Source organism: Momordica charantia (genome assembly GCF_013281855.1).
Source record: "Momordica charantia cultivar OHB3-1 chromosome 5 unlocalized genomic scaffold, Mcharantia_2.0 BLBB01000005.1, whole genome shotgun sequence".
Lineage (NCBI taxonomy): Eukaryota > Viridiplantae > Streptophyta > Magnoliopsida > Cucurbitales > Cucurbitaceae > Momordica > Momordica charantia.
The window spans coordinates 24245119-24262682 of record NW_028275163.1 but is presented as its reverse complement, the minus strand read 5'-3'; the positions used below and the strand labels follow the sequence as shown (position 1 = coordinate 24262682).

The following is a 17564-nucleotide window of genomic DNA, read 5'->3' as shown; positions in this document are numbered from 1 at the left end:
ATGCATTTTCTCAATTCTGTCATCTCCTTCATCTTCTCTTACCTTCTTCTCCATTCCCAAGCTTTCCATCCTCGCCTCAACAGCACCACAGATCAAGATGCTCTGCTTTCATTCAAATCTTCAGTTTCCATTGATCCACACAGAGCTTTAGATTCTTGGCATCCAAACACTTCCTTCTGCCTCTGGCGAGGCGTCCTCTGCAACCCAATAAAGCGTCGAGTCACCGGTCTTACTCTTCCAAATATCTCACTCGTTGGAACCATTTCTCCCCAAATCGCCAGCCTCTCATTCCTCCATATTCTCGACTTGCAAAACAACTCATTTTCCGGGAAAATTCCCTCCGAGATCCATCGCCTTTTCCGATTGAAAAATCTCATTTTGCATTCAAACAACCTCCATGGACCCATTCCACCATCTTTAAGCCATTGTTCAATGCTTCGTGTCATTGATCTTTCTATCAACAAGCTTCAGGGCACAATTCCATCTGGATTGGGCGGCTTATTGAAGCTTCAATTTCTGAGCTTTGAAGGAAACAAACTCTCTGGTTCAATCCCATCTGCATTTGGCAATCTTTCGTCTCTTCACACCCTTATTTTAGGAGGGAATCACATAGAAGGACCAATCCCATCTGAATTGGGTCGTTTGAATCGTCTTTTGTACCTCCACCTCGGAAATAACAAAATCTCCGGCGGCTTTCCGGCGACATTACTGAACATGTCTTCCTTGTCAACTCTGGAATTTCCGATGAACGAAATCTCCGGTGAACTTCCCCCTAATCTCTTCAACGCATTGCCCAATCTTAAAAATGTGTTTATGGGGGCCAATATGCTTCGAGGTCATATACCTGAATCTCTCTCTAATGCTTCGAACATCAAAAGACTCGACCTTTCAAGTAACCAATTTTCCGGGGAGGTTCCTTTATTATGGCAGCTTGGAAAGATCGAAACCATAAATGTAGAGTTGAATTTTTTAACCAGTGAAGGGGACCAGGGTTTGAATTTTGTTACTTCACTCTCCAATTCGAGTCTTCTAAAAGAACTCACGGCGACCACAAATTTATTTTCCGGTCAGCTTCCACCCTCCATTGGAAACTTGTCAGCACAACTTTATTTGCTTTATCTATCGGAAAATCAGTTGAGTGGAAACTTACCCCAAGAAATTGGCAACCTGGGTGGTCTCAATGTGCTTACTCTGGATTCAAATTCCTTCACCGGGAAAATTCCTTCATCTTTAGGAAACCTCAGGGACTTGCAGGCGCTGTATTTGTACACTAATTTTCTTTCTGGCTCCATTCCTGAATCTCTTGGGAATCTGAGCTCACTCTCTGAAATTGGGCTGAACGAGAACAACTTATCTGGTGGTATCCCTCTAAGTTTTTCAAATTGTAAACGAATTAAAGTTTTTGATGTTTCCGCAAATGGGTTGAGTGGGAGCATACCAAAGGAAATATTCTCTGCCTACACAACTCTTGGACAGCTATTTAATGTTTCATCCAACTATTTTAGTGGTTCTCTGCCTGATGAAATTGGGAAGATGAAGATGGTTGAAACTCTGGATGTTTCAAGGAATCAATTTTCAGGACCCATTCCATCAACAATACAAGATTGCCTGAATCTTCACTATTTGGATATGTCCAGAAATTCCTTCCAAGGCCCAATTCCAAGTTCTTTATCCGAGTTGAAAGGGATAGAATACATGGACCTTTCATCAAACAGGTTGTCTGCAAAAATCCCTTTGCTGGATGACCTCCCATATCTCCAATACTTGAACCTCTCTTCCAATAAACTACAAGGAGAAGTACCTAGAAGTGGCATCTTCCTCAACATGTCGGCTATATTTTTATCCGACAACGTTGGCCTTTGCGGCGGCATAGTTGAACTTGGACTACCAAAATGCGCCGTCGGCTCAACAGATAAGAGAAAAATTGGGAAATTGATCATCGGAGTTGTTACAGGAGCAATTGGTCTCAGCATTGCAATTTCTCTGAGTTTTGTTTTGAAATTACGCTTCACGAGAAGGAAACAACTCAAAAAATCGGCGATGAGCGTGATTTCATTTGAAGGGCCTAATCATAAACTATATTCCTATCATGAACTGAGACAAGCCACAGAGAATTTCAACAGTAGGAACTTAATCGGAAAGGGGAGCTTCGGATCTGTCTATAAAGGCGTTTTAGAGGACGAAACTGAAATTGCCATTAAAGTGTTCGACTTAGATCAACAAGGCGGGCCCAGAAGTTTTCTCGCGGAGTGTGAAATCTTCAGAAACGTAAGGCATCGAAATCTTCTAAAGATCATCAGTGCCTGTTCTAGTTTGGATTTCAAGGCCTTGATCCTGGAATTCATGCCAAACGGGAACTTGGAAACCTGGCTTCACAGAGGAGGAGACGGCTGCCGATCAGAACGTTGGTTGAATTTGAAGCAAAGACTAGAAATAGCTTTAGATGTTGGAGTTGCAACGGAGTATCTTCACCATGGATTGGAAAATCCTGTTGTTCACTGCGATCTTAAGCCCAGCAATGTTCTTCTGGATGAAGACATGAGAGGCCACGTTGGGGATTTTGGGCTCGCAAGATTGCTTCAACTTCAAACCGATTCTACAATTCATAATCAGAGTATCACCAGTAGGCTAAAAGGATCTATTGGCTACATTGCTCCAGGTACCATCTTCATTTTTATGATCTCTCATCTTCTCATCTTCAACTTTGCCCTTTGCCTAAAAAGATACTAAATTTCAATGCTACGATGTTTCGTAAACATTTCAAAGAAACAAAAATACTTATCTTCAACCAAAATATTTTTCCTCGCTGTTAAATATTTGATATTTTAATATGAAAAAAAAGGTTGGTCTTTACCTTAGTTGTCAAACATTTAATGATAACGAGGAATTTATATTGTTAAGAAGCAGCAAGTATTTTCCTTCATGAATGGAAGCTTGCTGGAATTGGCACTACAATAAATTTAATCTTTAATGACAGTAAAAAAAAATCACACATAAAAACAAGTATAGGCTGACAATTGACCACGTTAAAGATCAAATTTGTTGTAGAGACAGTTCCACACGGGAAAATTACTAGTACGACTATGGGAGCACCATATTTCCCTCTAATTTATTGCTTGACACATCGGCAATATATTAAAAATGATGTATGGTCCATTCATTCAAATGAACGGATGCTTGCTCCAAGAATATTTTTTGAAACGTTTATAAAAAGCCAATGATAGTATCAAAACCTTTGAAAAGGATGGGGTATGTTTTTTTTATTAAGCAATTTTTTAGTAAATTGTTCTCTCTTTATCAACTTGATATTTTGTTTTCTTTTTTCCACGCAGAGTATGGTTTGGGTGTTGAAATATCAACGAAAGGAGATGTTTATAGCTATGGAATTCTTCTTCTTGAAATGATAACCGGGAGAAGTCCCGTGGATGAGATGTTTTGTGGAGAAATGGATCTGAAAAGATGGGTGGCTGTTGGAATTTCAGATTCTGTGGTTGAAATTTTAGATGAAAAATTACAAGCACATACTTTTAAAAGTGTAGTTCTACATCACTTAACTTCCATACTAAATATTGGGCTAAAATGTGCGAGTGAGTTGCCAGAAGAAAGACCTGAATTCAAAGATGTCTTGGCAATGATGAAGAAAATTTGGGTCTTACTTTCCAAAGACATTTCTTCCGCAAGAAACAACATGAGATGTATACGTAAAAATGAACAATAGGCTTCAATTTGGTTGAATATAGTGTAGTTAAGTGAAAAAAGTTGTATTTTCATCGAATAATTCTGTTCATTCGTATACATCTTCTCTTTGTTTCTGCTATCTAACATATATGAAATATATTACGATATTGATATTTTTTTTTCTTTTTGAAGTACAACGACGTGTGGATGGGGGATTGAATATTCGACGATCTCAAAGAAAGAAGTAAGGTGTCTTAAATGGTGTTGGCTAGTCTGGTATTGACTTAAAATATACAAACAAAATAGATTTATAATGTTAGGGAAATAAAACAACCAACTAATAATTATCTTTATCACAAAAGTAAACAATATCTGTTAATTAATTAATTCGAGATTATTAAAGTGGAATTCAAATTTCAAACAGCTTAAAAGAATTTATATTGGTTGACACAATGTGGGCTACATCCTCCTGCCTCCTACCGTTGTAAATTCCCTTTGCAAGGATTTCTCTTCGTTTTCCCTCTTGCAGAAAATGTTCACGAGTCATTCTACAAGTCTTTCAAACTCTCTAAGGGATACACAAGTATTGAGCTTTCAAACTCTCATTTCTTGAAGAATTCCTCACAACTCTCTATTTTTCTTCACCTGCAAAATAAAGACAAAAACTAGTGTTGGAACTCAAGAATGTTCAACAATAGAATAGGAATCATATTTAATTAATGCTTCTTCCACGTTGCCCAAATGAGATAAATTTTAGTGTATGTTACAATATGAGGTAAGTTTTGATTTTATTTCATCCAATAGCCCAAATGTTAGTGCCCATTCCCAGTATGGTCCATTTCAGTACATTGACTGGCTGCTAAGTGGGCATCTTATCATTCTTTTTGGAAATTCTATTTAATTGAATATTGCCACGCTTTCACATTACTTTCTAAGTCAAAGTCTTTCCTTCATTTCACCTTGGACAAATTTAATTTTATACAAGTCTTATTAGACTCGAGTTCTTGAGAAGTCTTTTATAATGGCTATGATAGCAGCCATCTTTATACCGATTGATGTAATGATTTGCTTTTTAATAAGTTAAATCCCAATATTCATAGGATCCTTAACAAAGTGAAGTTAAGAGCAAAGGTTTAAGGTAGGTTGAAATCTCTACAACAATAAAAAAAAATGTTCAAGTGGCACTTGTAGGTGTGGAAAAAGCTAGCGAGGGCAGGTCAATGTCAAGTCTCCCTCAACTCTCAAATTCAATATCAAATCTCACCAAACATTCAACCGGTAAAAAAACTATTTTTTCAATTTTATAGAAGATACATCAACAATCAAGTTAACCCAACTCAACAGTAAAGACTTATACTTTATCCCAGAGATTTAAGCTCACTTTTTGGGGCAAATTGACTCAAAACACGGTGGTGTGAATTGTAGACGAAGAATTGGAACTTGGATTCATATTACAAGGACCGGACTTTTAATGATGTATATAAGGGTATTAAATTAATGCTTCTTTTGCCACATCACTCCACTCCATTGTTTTCTTATTGTTCTGTTTTCCATCCAATGAAACTATTTTCTGTTCTTCTTGTCCTTGTAACTCACTTCAACTTTCTTCACCATTCTCAATCTCACCATCCTCATTTCGACAATTCAACCGATCAAGATGCTCTCTTGAACTTCAAATCCTCTCTCACAAGTGACCCAAATGGAATTCTAGATTCTTGGAATCCAAATTCCTCCTTCTGCAACTGGCATGGAGTCCTCTGCAATCCCATCAAGCATCGAGTCCTCGCCCTTCGGCTCGCACACTCTTCCCTCGCCGGAACCATTTCTCCACTTCTCGCCAACCTCTCTTTCCTTCAAATTCTCGACCTTCGCAACAACACCTTCTCCGGCGAGATTCCGGCCGACCTTCACCGCCTTTTCCGGCTAAAACTTCTCGACTTATCCTTCAACAACATTCATGGACTCATCCCCCCATCTTTAAGCAGTTGTTTGAACCTCCGTGTCATTAATTTCTCTCGCAACAGCTTTCACGGGAAAATCCCATCTGAAATTGGCCAATTGTCGAAGCTTCGATATCTGAATTTCGACGACAACGAAATTTCCGGGGAGATACCTTCTTCATTCGGCAACCTTTCTTCTCTCAACAATCTGCGTTTGAGGGAAAATAACATAGGAGGTTCGATCCCGCCGGAGTTGGGTCGTCTCCGTCGTCTTCAGGCTCTGCAAATCGGAATCAATAACATCTCCGGCGAATTCCCCACTCAAATCTTGAATGTTTCTTCCATTGTTAGATTAAACATTGCTGCTAATAAGATTTCCGGGACCCTTCCTTCAGAGTTTTTCACTGCATTTCCAAATCTTGCGTATGCTCTAATGGCGGGTAATAGGTTTCACGGTTTCATACCTTCATCTCTGTCCAATGCTTCAGAGCTTGAAGAGCTTGACCTGCCATCCAACCAGTTTTCAGGAAGAATTCCGCCATTATGGAAGCTTGGGAAGATCCGACATCTGAATCTTGAAGATAACAATTTGACGAGTGGAATTGAGGATGGAGGATTGGATTTCATCACATCATTAACAAATTCAACTTTTTTGCAGGTATTTAGCGTTTCCAAAAACCAATTGACGGGTCAATTACCTTCCTCAATTGGAAACCTCTCGAGCCAGGTTTATGGATTATACATGGCAGAGAATCAGCTGGATGGAGCAATTCCAGAAGAAATAGGAAACTTGGGGAATCTGGGCATGATTCAATTCGAATCGAATTTCTTAACCGGGAAGATCCCTTCTTCGTTGGGGAACCTCAGAAACTTGGAGGGTTTAATTCTGAACAACAATTTTCTCTCTGGTTCCATGCCAGCAGCTCTTGGAAATCTAACCAAAATCGTTTGGTTGGCACTCCAAGGAAACAACCTTAGTGGAGAAATCCCAAGGAGCCTCTCCAACTGTGGCCGTTTGGTCTATTTGGATCTCGGAGGAAATGGGTTCACCGGCTACATACCAAAAGAACTGTTCATCTTGACAGGTTTAATACGTTTGAATGTTTCATCAAACGAATTCACAGGTTATTTGCCTTCTGAAATTGGGAGGTTGAAGATGGTTGAAACCTTGGATGTCTCGAGGAATCAATTTTCAGGGCCCATTCCATCCACAATACAAGATTGCCTGAATCTTTATGATTTGAATATGTCTACAAATTCCTTCCAAGGCCCAATTCCTAGTTCATTAGCCCAGCTGAAAGGGTTAGAACACATAGACCTTTCATCAAACCTGTTGTCTGCAAAAATTCCTTCCCTTGATGACCTTCGATATCTCCAATACCTGAACCTCTCTTCCAATAATTTACAAGGAGAAGTACCCAAAAGCGGCATCTTCCTCAACAAATCAGCCGTGTTTTTATCCCATAACCCCGAGCTCTGCGGCGGCATAGTTGAACTTGGACTACCAAAATGTCCTACTGACAAGAAAAAAAATTGGAAATTAATCGCAGGGGTTGTTGGAGGAGCAATTGGCCTATGCATTGCAATTGCATTGTGTTTTGTCTCAACATTGCGTTCGAAGAAAAAGAAACGACATGACGAGATTTCATTTGAAGATCCTGATCATAGACTACATTCCTATTCCTACTATGAGCTGAAACATGCCACAAGGGATTTCAGCGACGAAAATTTGATCGGAAAGGGGAGCTTTGGATCCGTTTACAAAGGTGTAATCAGAGGTGAAACTCCGGTTGCCATTAAAGTAATCGACTTAGATCATCGTAGTGGAATAAAGGGATTCCTTACCGAATGTGAAGTCTTCAGAAACACAAGGCATCGAAACCTCGTAAAGATCCTCAGCGTCTGTTCCAATCTGGATTTCAAGGCATTAGTTTTGGAATTTATGCCGAACGGAAACTTAGAAACTTGGCTTCACAGAAGAGGAAACGACAGCAGATCAGATCGTTGGCTGACTCTGAAACAGAGAATCGATATAGCTTTAGATGTTGCGGCTGCAATGGAGTATCTTCACCATGGACTGGAAACTCCTGTGGTTCACTGCGATCTTAAGCCAAGCAATGTTCTTCTGGATGAAGAAATGACGGCCCATGTTGCAGATTTTGGGCTCTCAAGGCTGCTTCAAGTTCAAGGAGATTCTATAAGCCATACGCAGAGCAGCGCCAGTGGGCTCAAAGGATCCATCGGCTACATTGCACCAGGTAATATTTCATTACATGTCCTTATATTTTGGTTTAAGTTACAAATCATCATTTTTTTAGTCTAATTAATTTGTCACGTAAGTTCGTCATACAAAATTCATGGACAAACTTATAACTCAACGACTTTTTAAATATTAGGTTAAAATAATATTTTTAGTCCTTTAGTTCATTTTAGTCATGTATTTTGAAAATGTTCATTTTAGTTTCTATACTATTAAAAAAATTATAATTTTAATTCGTCTTTGTAAAACTTTAACTCAAATTTTACACCTAACAAAAATTCTTTGTTATAATATAATGTTTACATTTTAATAAATATATTGTTTTAATATCGTGTTGAAATTATGATAGGAAAAATGAAATTATAAATAGACCAAAATGGTCACTTTTTTAGAGTACAAGAACTAAAATAAACATTTTAAAAGTACGAAGATTAAAATAAACCAAAGTTTGAAAGTATAAATACTAAAACGAACGTTTTAAAAATGTAAAAACCAAAATGAATCAAAGCTGAAATTATAACGACCAAACTTATATTTTAACCTAGATATTAATATAAGGACCAAAATGTTAGAGTTACGAGTTAACCTTCTATTTTCGTTTAGAGTATGCATTTGGTGTTGGAGTGTCGACGAAAGGAGATGTTTATAGTTATGGAATTCTTCTTCTTGAAATGTTCACCGGAAGAAGTCCAGTAGAGGAGATATTCAATAGAGAAATGAACCTTCAAAGATGGGTGGAAGTTGCCATTCCAAATATGGTGATTGATATTTTGGATGAACGATTGAAAGAACTTTCTTTTCAAATCAACGTGATAGATTATTTGGTTTCTATTTTAATTACGGGATTAAGATGTGCAAGTGAGCTACCGAATGAAAGGCCCGAAATGAAAGAAGTGTGTGTATCTATTAAGAAGATTCGAAGCATACTATTTAAATAATGCTCTTCAACTATTCAAAATCATGGATCATAAATGAGTTTTACCATGAGATATGTATGAAATATATGATGAATTAATATGATTTTCATTTATGAATAACTTTGACGTATTATATTCGTACATTTTTACTACCAAGTAAATTTTATTTAATGGATATGTTTCAACCTAGCTCAACATTTTTTAGATATGCTAGCTAAACTAGTTAAAAGTTGAGACATCGACCATCTCCTCTACTACAAGATTTTCATTTATTTAAAACAAAATCACTATTTTCAAACATAATGACTAATTTTATCGGGCCATTTTCATCATTTTTCTCGAAGATTTAGGATGGAATTCGACCCAAATCAACTTTGATTTGCCAAACTCCTTTGAGATTAATCTTTAATTAAAGTCATTAATTAGTAGGTTTTTCTTTCACATGATAATGTGATGAAGTCTTCTATATAAGACTAGTTGTGTTAATTGGAAATATCTAACATTCAATGTTGATTAAAAAAAAAAAAGAAGAAAATGGATAGGTTGATTTTGGATTAAATTGAAACTTCTAAAATTTTTATACCAAAACTATAGGGACTGAGGTAGTAATTTAATGTATAATCTATTGAGGTCCATTATAGCAAATTTGGCTTTAGGTCTCTTATTATCTTAAAATTATAGACATATATAAATTTAAAAAAATGATGGCAAAACAGACTAAAACAGTGACTGTGGGAGGGAAAAAAAATTTCAAAGGTGTTTCTTGTCCGTCCTCTTCCTCCACCCATGTCTACTTAATCTCTTTATCTAATTATATTAGATTAGATTCTACATTTAAAATTCAAAATATCACTCCAGTTCATATATTACATTTCTATGCAAATATGGTAGTTTTCAACTCATTCTAGAAAATCATTCTTTATTTTATCTTTAGAAAAAAGTTAGTAAATAAATAAACCTTTAGACTATAATACTTCTTTTAATAATTATAAAATCTTTTCTTCATATGAAACCCTTGACTTAAAAGTCAACTTAAAGGAGAATTGCAGCTCCTCCCTTTTCCTGTACCCAAAAAGAACTAAAATAAAATCCCTTTTCCTTTGCCTTTAAAATCTATTGTTGAATTATAATTTTCTTCCGCTATCTTCTTTTAGATTTTAAAGTTGATTTTACTATTCCTCGTCTTCACTCTTTTATGAAAGATCTCTTCAATTTGTCTTTTTATTTATTTTTTAATTGTTTTTGTTGATGCGTGGATTTCGGTCCTCCGGTTCACTACCTCGCATCCACCAAACTTGTTGATCCGAGACTAGTACCTGCAAAATCAAATCGAGCTAAACCGGTGTGACTCTAGTCACACGGGCTCCGATGCTTAAGTTAGCAAGAGAATAACGTAAATGTAGTCAACTCTCTTCCCCCCTATACCTCTAAGGCTGGATCAATACTTATAGCGTGAAGTTGTTCCAGAATCTTTCGTAGCTAACCCTAATTCACCGTTGCAGGGCCTGGGCGACATCGTCGATCGAAGACAGGGGGATCACTGGCTGGGCCGTGGGCCGAGCACGGCTCGGGACCGAGCCCCGGGTCGGGGCCGAGCACCGGGTCGGGGCCGAGCCCTTCGTGGCTCAGTGGGCTTCCCTCTGGTCGCTTTCCTCGTTCTCTACCCCGGCGTTAGGTCACTCTTTTGGCCGGCCCGTTATGTCCCGGGCCGGTCTTCCCCAATCAGACTTCAACTCCTTGTCTCATTTCGGGTCATTTTCGTTCTCCATAACAATGGCCCCCACTCTCAAAACAGAAGACGAATAATTGTGTAATGATCTTTGTTTTGAGAGTACTTGTTGCTTTGTCGTTACCACGAGATCATTGTATATCAGTGGCTAAAAATGGGAAGGTTGCTAACGCACAGGCTTTCTACCAAAAGCTTTTGATCCAATTTTGGATCTTAGTGCTTGGTTCCTGCCACTGGTTTTGTACCTTGAACTTGTCGATACTATTCATGAATTGGAAGTTTTTCCAATTTTCGTTGACCATAATCAAGTCTCCTGAGCCTGGTTTTATTCTCATCTGAGTTTAAACCATTTTGGCCTTGGGATCTAACTTTAACAGAACTAATGTCGATACCTTTGGGTTTCTAACCTATTTGGCTTTTGCCCATGTTTTATACCTCAGGGTTTACTCTCGGGTTTCTAACCCACTTGGCTTTTGCCAATGGCCTTTATACCATGAGTTTAGTCGGTACCCTTAGGTTTCTAACATATTTGGCTTCTGCCGGTTTTTTACCCCCAGTTAAATCAACACCCTCGGGTTTTTAACCTATTTTGGCTTTTGCCATATGATTTTCTACCTGTGGGTTTCGTTGATCGGTTAGGCTTGCCTGTTTTCTGTTTTAACCTTGCTGGGCCCGTACGCATGCCTTTCTCAGCACCTCGGGATTCTTTTCCCTGGTTTCACTGATTGGCTTTCAGCTTATCGGCCTGCTTCTAGGTCCGTCCCAATTTTGAGTTCCTTGATTGGTCGTAGATATGTAGATGTTCAGGTCGTAGATATGTAGATATTTATATGATGCACCCTGCTTGAGAAATTTATTTCAGAATGAACATAAGAACTCAAGTATCACGTCGAACGTCGAATACTTTATTAGTAGGAAAATCGTCCTGTCGAAGATTTGGTTACAATAAGCTTAGTTGGTCCAAATAATGGAGAAACATAAAAATGTCCAGAAATATGTCGAACTAGTGGTAGTATCTTTTGAGGTGTTGGGCGTGCCACGGGTGTAGTAAGGCCTTCCCCCGCTGGTCTTCTAAAGCATAAGTGCCTATTCGCACCACTTTAGTGACTTTGTATGGGCCCTCCCATGTTGGCCCGAGCGCACCGCTAGTTGAATCTTTTGTATTGGGCATAACCTTTCTTAACACCAGATCACCTTCTCTAAAGTCACGTTGCTTGACATTCGAGTTGTAGTATCGAGCTATTCGATTTTTGTATTCAGCTGTTCGTAGTCATGCTGTTTCTCGATGTTCTTCTAATAGGTCGAGGTTGAGCTTTACGGATTCGTTGTTGTCAAGTAGAGTGAACTGCTCTACCCTTGGGAGGGGAGTCCGATCTCGACTGGCACTACCGCCTCAGAGCCAAATGATAATGAAAATGGTGTTTCTCCTGTCGAAGTACAAGGTGTCGTTCTGTATGCCCATAATGCGTTGAGAAGTTCCTCTGCCCACAACCCTTTGAGCTTTTCTAATCTGGTCTTCAGAGTTCTTTTGATAATTTTGTTGACTGCTTCAACCTGCCCATTAGCCTGCGGATGTGCTGGCGAGGAACAGATGTGCTTAATGCCCAACTCCCTGCAAAATTCTCGAAAGGCAGCATTGTCGAACTGCTTCCCATTATCACTGATAATGGCGTAGGGTATTCCGAAGCGGCAAATTATGTTCTTCCAGATGAAGTCGGTGACCTTTTTCTCTGTAATTGTCGCTAGGGCTTTGGCTTCGGCCCACTTAGTAAAATAGTCGACTGCCACTACTGCAAATTTGGTCTGGCCCTTTCCTAGTGGGAGAGGTCCTATAAGGTCTATTCCCCACTGAGCAAAAGGCCAAGGACTCATTATGCTTGTCAGAGGCTCTGGCGGTTGTCTAGGTACGGTTGCAAACCGTTGGCATTTGTCGCATTTTTTGGTGAATTGCTTCGTGTCATTCAGCATGGTCGGCCAGTAGTACCCTTGTCGAATTATTTTGTGACGTAGGGATCGTGCTCCAGAATGGCTCCCACAAACACCCTCATGTATCTCTCTCATGACGTAGTCGGCTTCATCAGGCGTTAGACATTTTAAAAGCGGCAACGAGTAGCCTCTTTTGTACAGATTGTCGTCTTTAAGCACATATCTGGTCGCTCGTCGTTGTAGCTGCTGGGCCTCTATCTTTTCAGTAGGCAGGATCCCATCTTTCAAATATTTGATCAAAGGGCTCTTCCAGTTTTCTTCTGGTTGCCCTTGATTGTCGATATCCATGGCTTCCTGAGCTTCTATGCTTGGCTCGGGTAGAATCTCGACCGGTACAGTTCTGCCTAAGTCGGTTTCATAAGCCGCAGCTAGTCGAGCTAACGCATCGGCGTTGACGTTTTGAGCACGTGGAATTTGTCGAATCTCATATTTTGAGAACTGGTCGAGCTGGTTTCTTACCTGTGAAAGGTATTTCGCCATCGCAGTTCTCTAGCCTGGAACTTCTCTTTCACCTGACCCACAATCAGCTGTGAATCACTAAGTATTAGTATGTTCCTGACCCCAACGTACCTGGCCACTTTTTGTCCTGCTAGTAGAGCTTCGTACTCGGCTTCGTTGTTGGATGCATGAAAGTTGAATCGCAGCGCATATTCGAATCTTTCTTTATCTCGAGAGATTAGTAGGAGTCCTGCCCCGCATCCCCGAAAATTTGAGGACCCATCTACGTAGAGTGTCCATAGTTGTTCTTCCTCAACCACTTGTGGGTCGATACTATATACTTGAGGCTCTGTTGGTGTTAATTCCGCTATGAAGTCTGCCACAACCTGCCCTTTCATGGCAGTTCTTGGCTTATAGTGAATGTCGTACTCGCTGAGCTCTACAGCCCACTTTAACAGTCGTCCAGAAGTGTCTGGCTTTTGTAAGATCTGTCGTAAAGGAAAGTTGGTGAGGACCATTATTTTGTGAGCTTGGAAATACGGGCGTAGTCTCCGAGCTGAAGTGACCAGTGCCAATGCCAGTTTCTCCATTGGTGGGTATCTAAGTTCTGCATCTACCATTGCTTTGCTTGTGTAGTAAATTGGGGATTGTCGTCCATCTTCTTCCTTTATTAACGCGGAACTCACCGCAGTGCTGGATACAGCTAAGTATAAGTAGAGCTCATCACCCACGATCGGCTTTGCGAGGAGTGGAGCTGCCCCTAGGTACTGTTTCAGCTCCTTAAAGGCAGCCTCGCACTCTTCCGTCCATTCAAATTGTCCTTTCTTCCTTAAGATTTTGAAGAATGGTAGGCACTTGTCAGTGGAACGGCTAACGAATCTTTTGAGTGCTGCTATCCTTCCATTGAGTCCCTGCAGCTGCTTTAGAGTTTTAGGTGGATCCATCTCCAGAACAGCTTTGATCTTATCTGGATTGGCTTCGATTCCCCTTTGGTGCACTAAAAATCCCAGGAACTTGCCTGAGGTCACTCCAGACGTGCATTTGGTGGGATTCAACGTCATCTTGTACTTTCGCAAGATGTCGAACGCTTCTGCCAAATCCTCCTCGTGTCGCTCGTTCTTTCGATTCTTTACTAGCATGTCGTCTACGTAGACTTCCATATTTTTACCGATTAAGGCTGCAAACATCCGATTCACCATTCGTTGGTAGGTTGCACCTGCATTCTTTAGTCCAAACGGCATCACGGTGTAGCAATACAAGCCTCGACTCGTGAAAAAAGAAGTTTTCTTCTGATCCGGTACATGCATCTTGATTTGATTATATCCAGAGTAGACATCCATGAAACTCAATCTTTCATGTCCTGCAGTGGCATCAACCAGTTGATCTATTCGAGGCAAATGAAAAGAATCCTTTGGACATACCTTATTTAGATCCGTGAAGTCGATGCACATTCTCCATTTGCCGTTTCGCTTCTTTACCAGCACCACGTTGGATATTCACTGGGGATAATGTACTTCCCGAATAAAGCCTGTTTTCAGTAGCTCATCCACCTGTTCAGCTACAATCTCGTTCCTTTCTTGGTTGAACGCGCGACGCTTCTGTTTCACTGGCTTACAGCTCTCGTCGACGTTGAGTTGATGTACCATAACTCCTCGGTCGATTCCCGGCATGTCCTCTGGTGACCATGCGAACACATCAGCGTTGCTTCTGAGGAAGTTTATAAGGCTTTCTCTTTCCTCACTCCCCAACTTGGTTCCAATGTTGACCCGTCGATCTTCGGTTGTCAGAGGGACAGATTCTACCTCTTCAGTCGGTTCTCCCCTGTCAAGGGTGGTCGAATTAAGTCGATGACCAAGGCTCGGCCTTGCCTCTCCCGAAAGATCTGTCGCTTTAATCAGGCCCGCCACTGGTTCTCCCTTATCAAGGGTGGTCGGATTAAGTCGATAACCAGGGCTCGGCCTCGCCTTTCCCGAGAGGTCTGTCGCTTTATTCAGGCCCGACACTAGTTCTCCCCCGTCAAGGGTGGTCGGATTAAGTTGACGATAAGGGCTCGGTCTTGCCTCATCTAAGTGATCAGCCGCTTCTTTCAGGCTCTTCTCTTCGAAGCACCGATGGCTCTCATCAGGATTCATGTCGCTTTCGGACCAAGTCGATGATCATGGCTTCGTCCTACCTCGCCTGAATGGTCGGCCACTACACCCTACACGCCTTGGATCGAAATTTCACCTCAGATCGGGATTTTGCTTCGACGAAACTCGTTTTGCTGTATCATCCCCACAGACGGCGCCAATTGTTGATGCGTGGATTTCGGTCCTCCGGTTCACTACCTCGCATCCACCAAAGTTGTTGATCCGGGACTAGTACCTGCAAAATCAAATCGAGCTAAACCGGTGTGACTCTAGTCACACGGGCTCCGATGCTTAAGTTAGCAAGAGAATAACGTAAATGTAGTCAACTCTCTTCCCCCCTATACCTCTAAGGCTGGATCAATACTTATAGCGTGAAGTTGTTCCAGAATCTTCCGTAGCTAACCCTAATTCACCGTTGCAGGGCCTGGGCGACATCGTCGATCGAAGACGGGGGATCACTGGCTGGGCCGTGGGCCGAGCCCCGAGTCGGGGCCGAGCACCGGGTCGGGGCCGAGCACCGGGTCGGGGCCGAGCACCGGGTCGGGGCCGAGCCCTTCGTGGCTCAGTGGGCTTCCCTCTGGTCGCTTTCCTCGTTCTCTGCCCCGGCGTTAGGTCACTCTTTTGGCTGGCCCGTTATGTCCCGGGCCGGTCTTCCCCAATGAGACTTCAACTCCTTGTCTCGTTTCGGGTCATTTCCTTCCCCATAACAGTTTTAATTAGTTTAATTTTTGGTTTTTTCCTCCCAAATCTTTTTTTTTTAATATTCCTTTGTTAATTTTTGAGAAAAATTAGAGATTTTTCTTGCCTTTCACTTTAGTTTGCCTCCTTTAAAAATTTTATTTATTTGATCAAATCGTTACGTATTAAATGTTGCAATGATGATGAAATCTTGAATCACAAAAAACAAAAATTAAAAAAATTATTTTTCAAACTTGCACATATTTTATATACTTATTTTTCCATTATTTCCCAAAAAAGGAAAATTTTGCCTAATAAAAATAAAATAGCCTGTCTTTTTGGACCGAAGAAAAGTCAAATTTTGCACAACAAGTTGAGCAATTTGGAATATTTTTTAGATTTTTGACTCTTGAGTAATGGGTAGTCAATCGATTTTGATTCGTCAAATCCCTTTTAGAATTAATTCTTTATCAAAATAATATTAATTAATGGAAATTTTCCACAATTAAATAATTATTAAGTTAAGGGCAATTGTGTAGTTAGCCAGTTTTGGAAAAAAGCATGTGGGAGTGTTTGTCGTTTCGTAGGTTACAAATTATGCTCTCATTTTAAATATCAATTTTATGTAAATGTTAAGAAGAAATATGGATAAAATAAGATGAATATTTCTAAAAAGTTATAGAAATTAAAATTTTAATTCAAATATTTAAATTAAGAAGTAAGTAGTAGTTAAAAAGTCTTATTATTAATATTATATCCATATTAATGTCATTTTGTTGATATTTTTATATTTTATTGATTTTTTATCATGTAATGAGAATGTTGATTAGTCTCCTAAGTTGATCTCGATTAATTAAATTGTACTGCATCGTGTTAAAATTTGGAAGGTTGATAGGATCTAAATTTTAGGGTCACCAATAAGGTAAAAGTTTTTTTTTTCCCTTTTGAAGAGGTAGCCAAATTAAAAAAAAAAAACAATAAAATTAACAAAAGTTTATATAGGTTATTATTCCACTAAACCATGACTCTTCTTCTGCATAACAGGCTCACTTAAAAAGGAGGATAATAGAGAAAACGAAAAATATGCATTTTACCAATTGTAAAGTGATTAATAATAAGGTTATGGATCCCATGGAATTATCGGATATGAGATGAGATTGTGGCTTTTTAGAAAGATTTGATCATTTACATTGGAGGGATCATTCACAAATTTATGATGAATTCTACCTCATTATAATTCAATTCTTACAAAGAATGGCATAATAAATGAAACTTGGTCTCGACCTGCGTGTTAGAAGCCCATTTATGATATATTGTTTGCTTTTAGACATAAATCTTATGAATTTATTTTTGGTTTCGTTCAAAATACTTCCTACCAATACAGATATTGTTTCTCACATTATCTACTCATAAACACTACTCGATAAAAATTTCATTTGCATCGTGGCACAAAAGTCTTCCATTTATGATGAACTTCCTATATGAATCCATCTAGAAAAACACTGTAAAATCAATATAAACTGGTATGGAGAGGTCAATTTCAAATCTATGACCATATCTTCAAAAATTACAATAATTTATTTTTAGAAAAATAACTTATCAATCTGATCTACATTAACTTGGCTGACCAACCTTATTAAACCTCCCAACTACCAACACTACATGTGTAATAAAATGGGTTGATATTATTATTATTTCTTATTATTATTATTATTTTGACATAAGGGCTGATGTTGCTTAGTTGCCTACTTTTCACAGCGCATGCATTTATTAATATAAAGTAAATGGAGAAAGGATCTAGTTCCAAAA

The 17564-nt window shown here is 39.4% G+C and overlaps 2 protein-coding genes across 2 annotated transcripts; both read left to right on the top strand.

Moving 5' to 3' along the window:
* Positions 1-3817, top strand: LOC148211573 (uncharacterized). The gene is made up of 2 exons (XM_088124451.1): positions 1-2659; positions 3333-3817. The coding sequence occupies exons 1-2, from the start codon at positions 1-3 to the stop codon at positions 3716-3718; spliced, it is 3045 nt and encodes a 1014-aa protein (XP_087980577.1). The 3' UTR covers positions 3719-3817.
* A 1159-nt stretch (positions 3818-4976) lies between these two features.
* LOC111015147 (uncharacterized) lies at positions 4977-8915 on the top strand. Its single transcript, XM_022290080.2, has 2 exons — positions 4977-7876; positions 8482-8915. The coding sequence occupies exons 1-2, from the start codon at positions 5176-5178 to the stop codon at positions 8814-8816; spliced, it is 3036 nt and encodes a 1011-aa protein (XP_022145772.2). The 5' UTR covers positions 4977-5175; the 3' UTR covers positions 8817-8915.
* The last annotated feature ends 8649 nt before the right edge of the window (positions 8916-17564 follow it).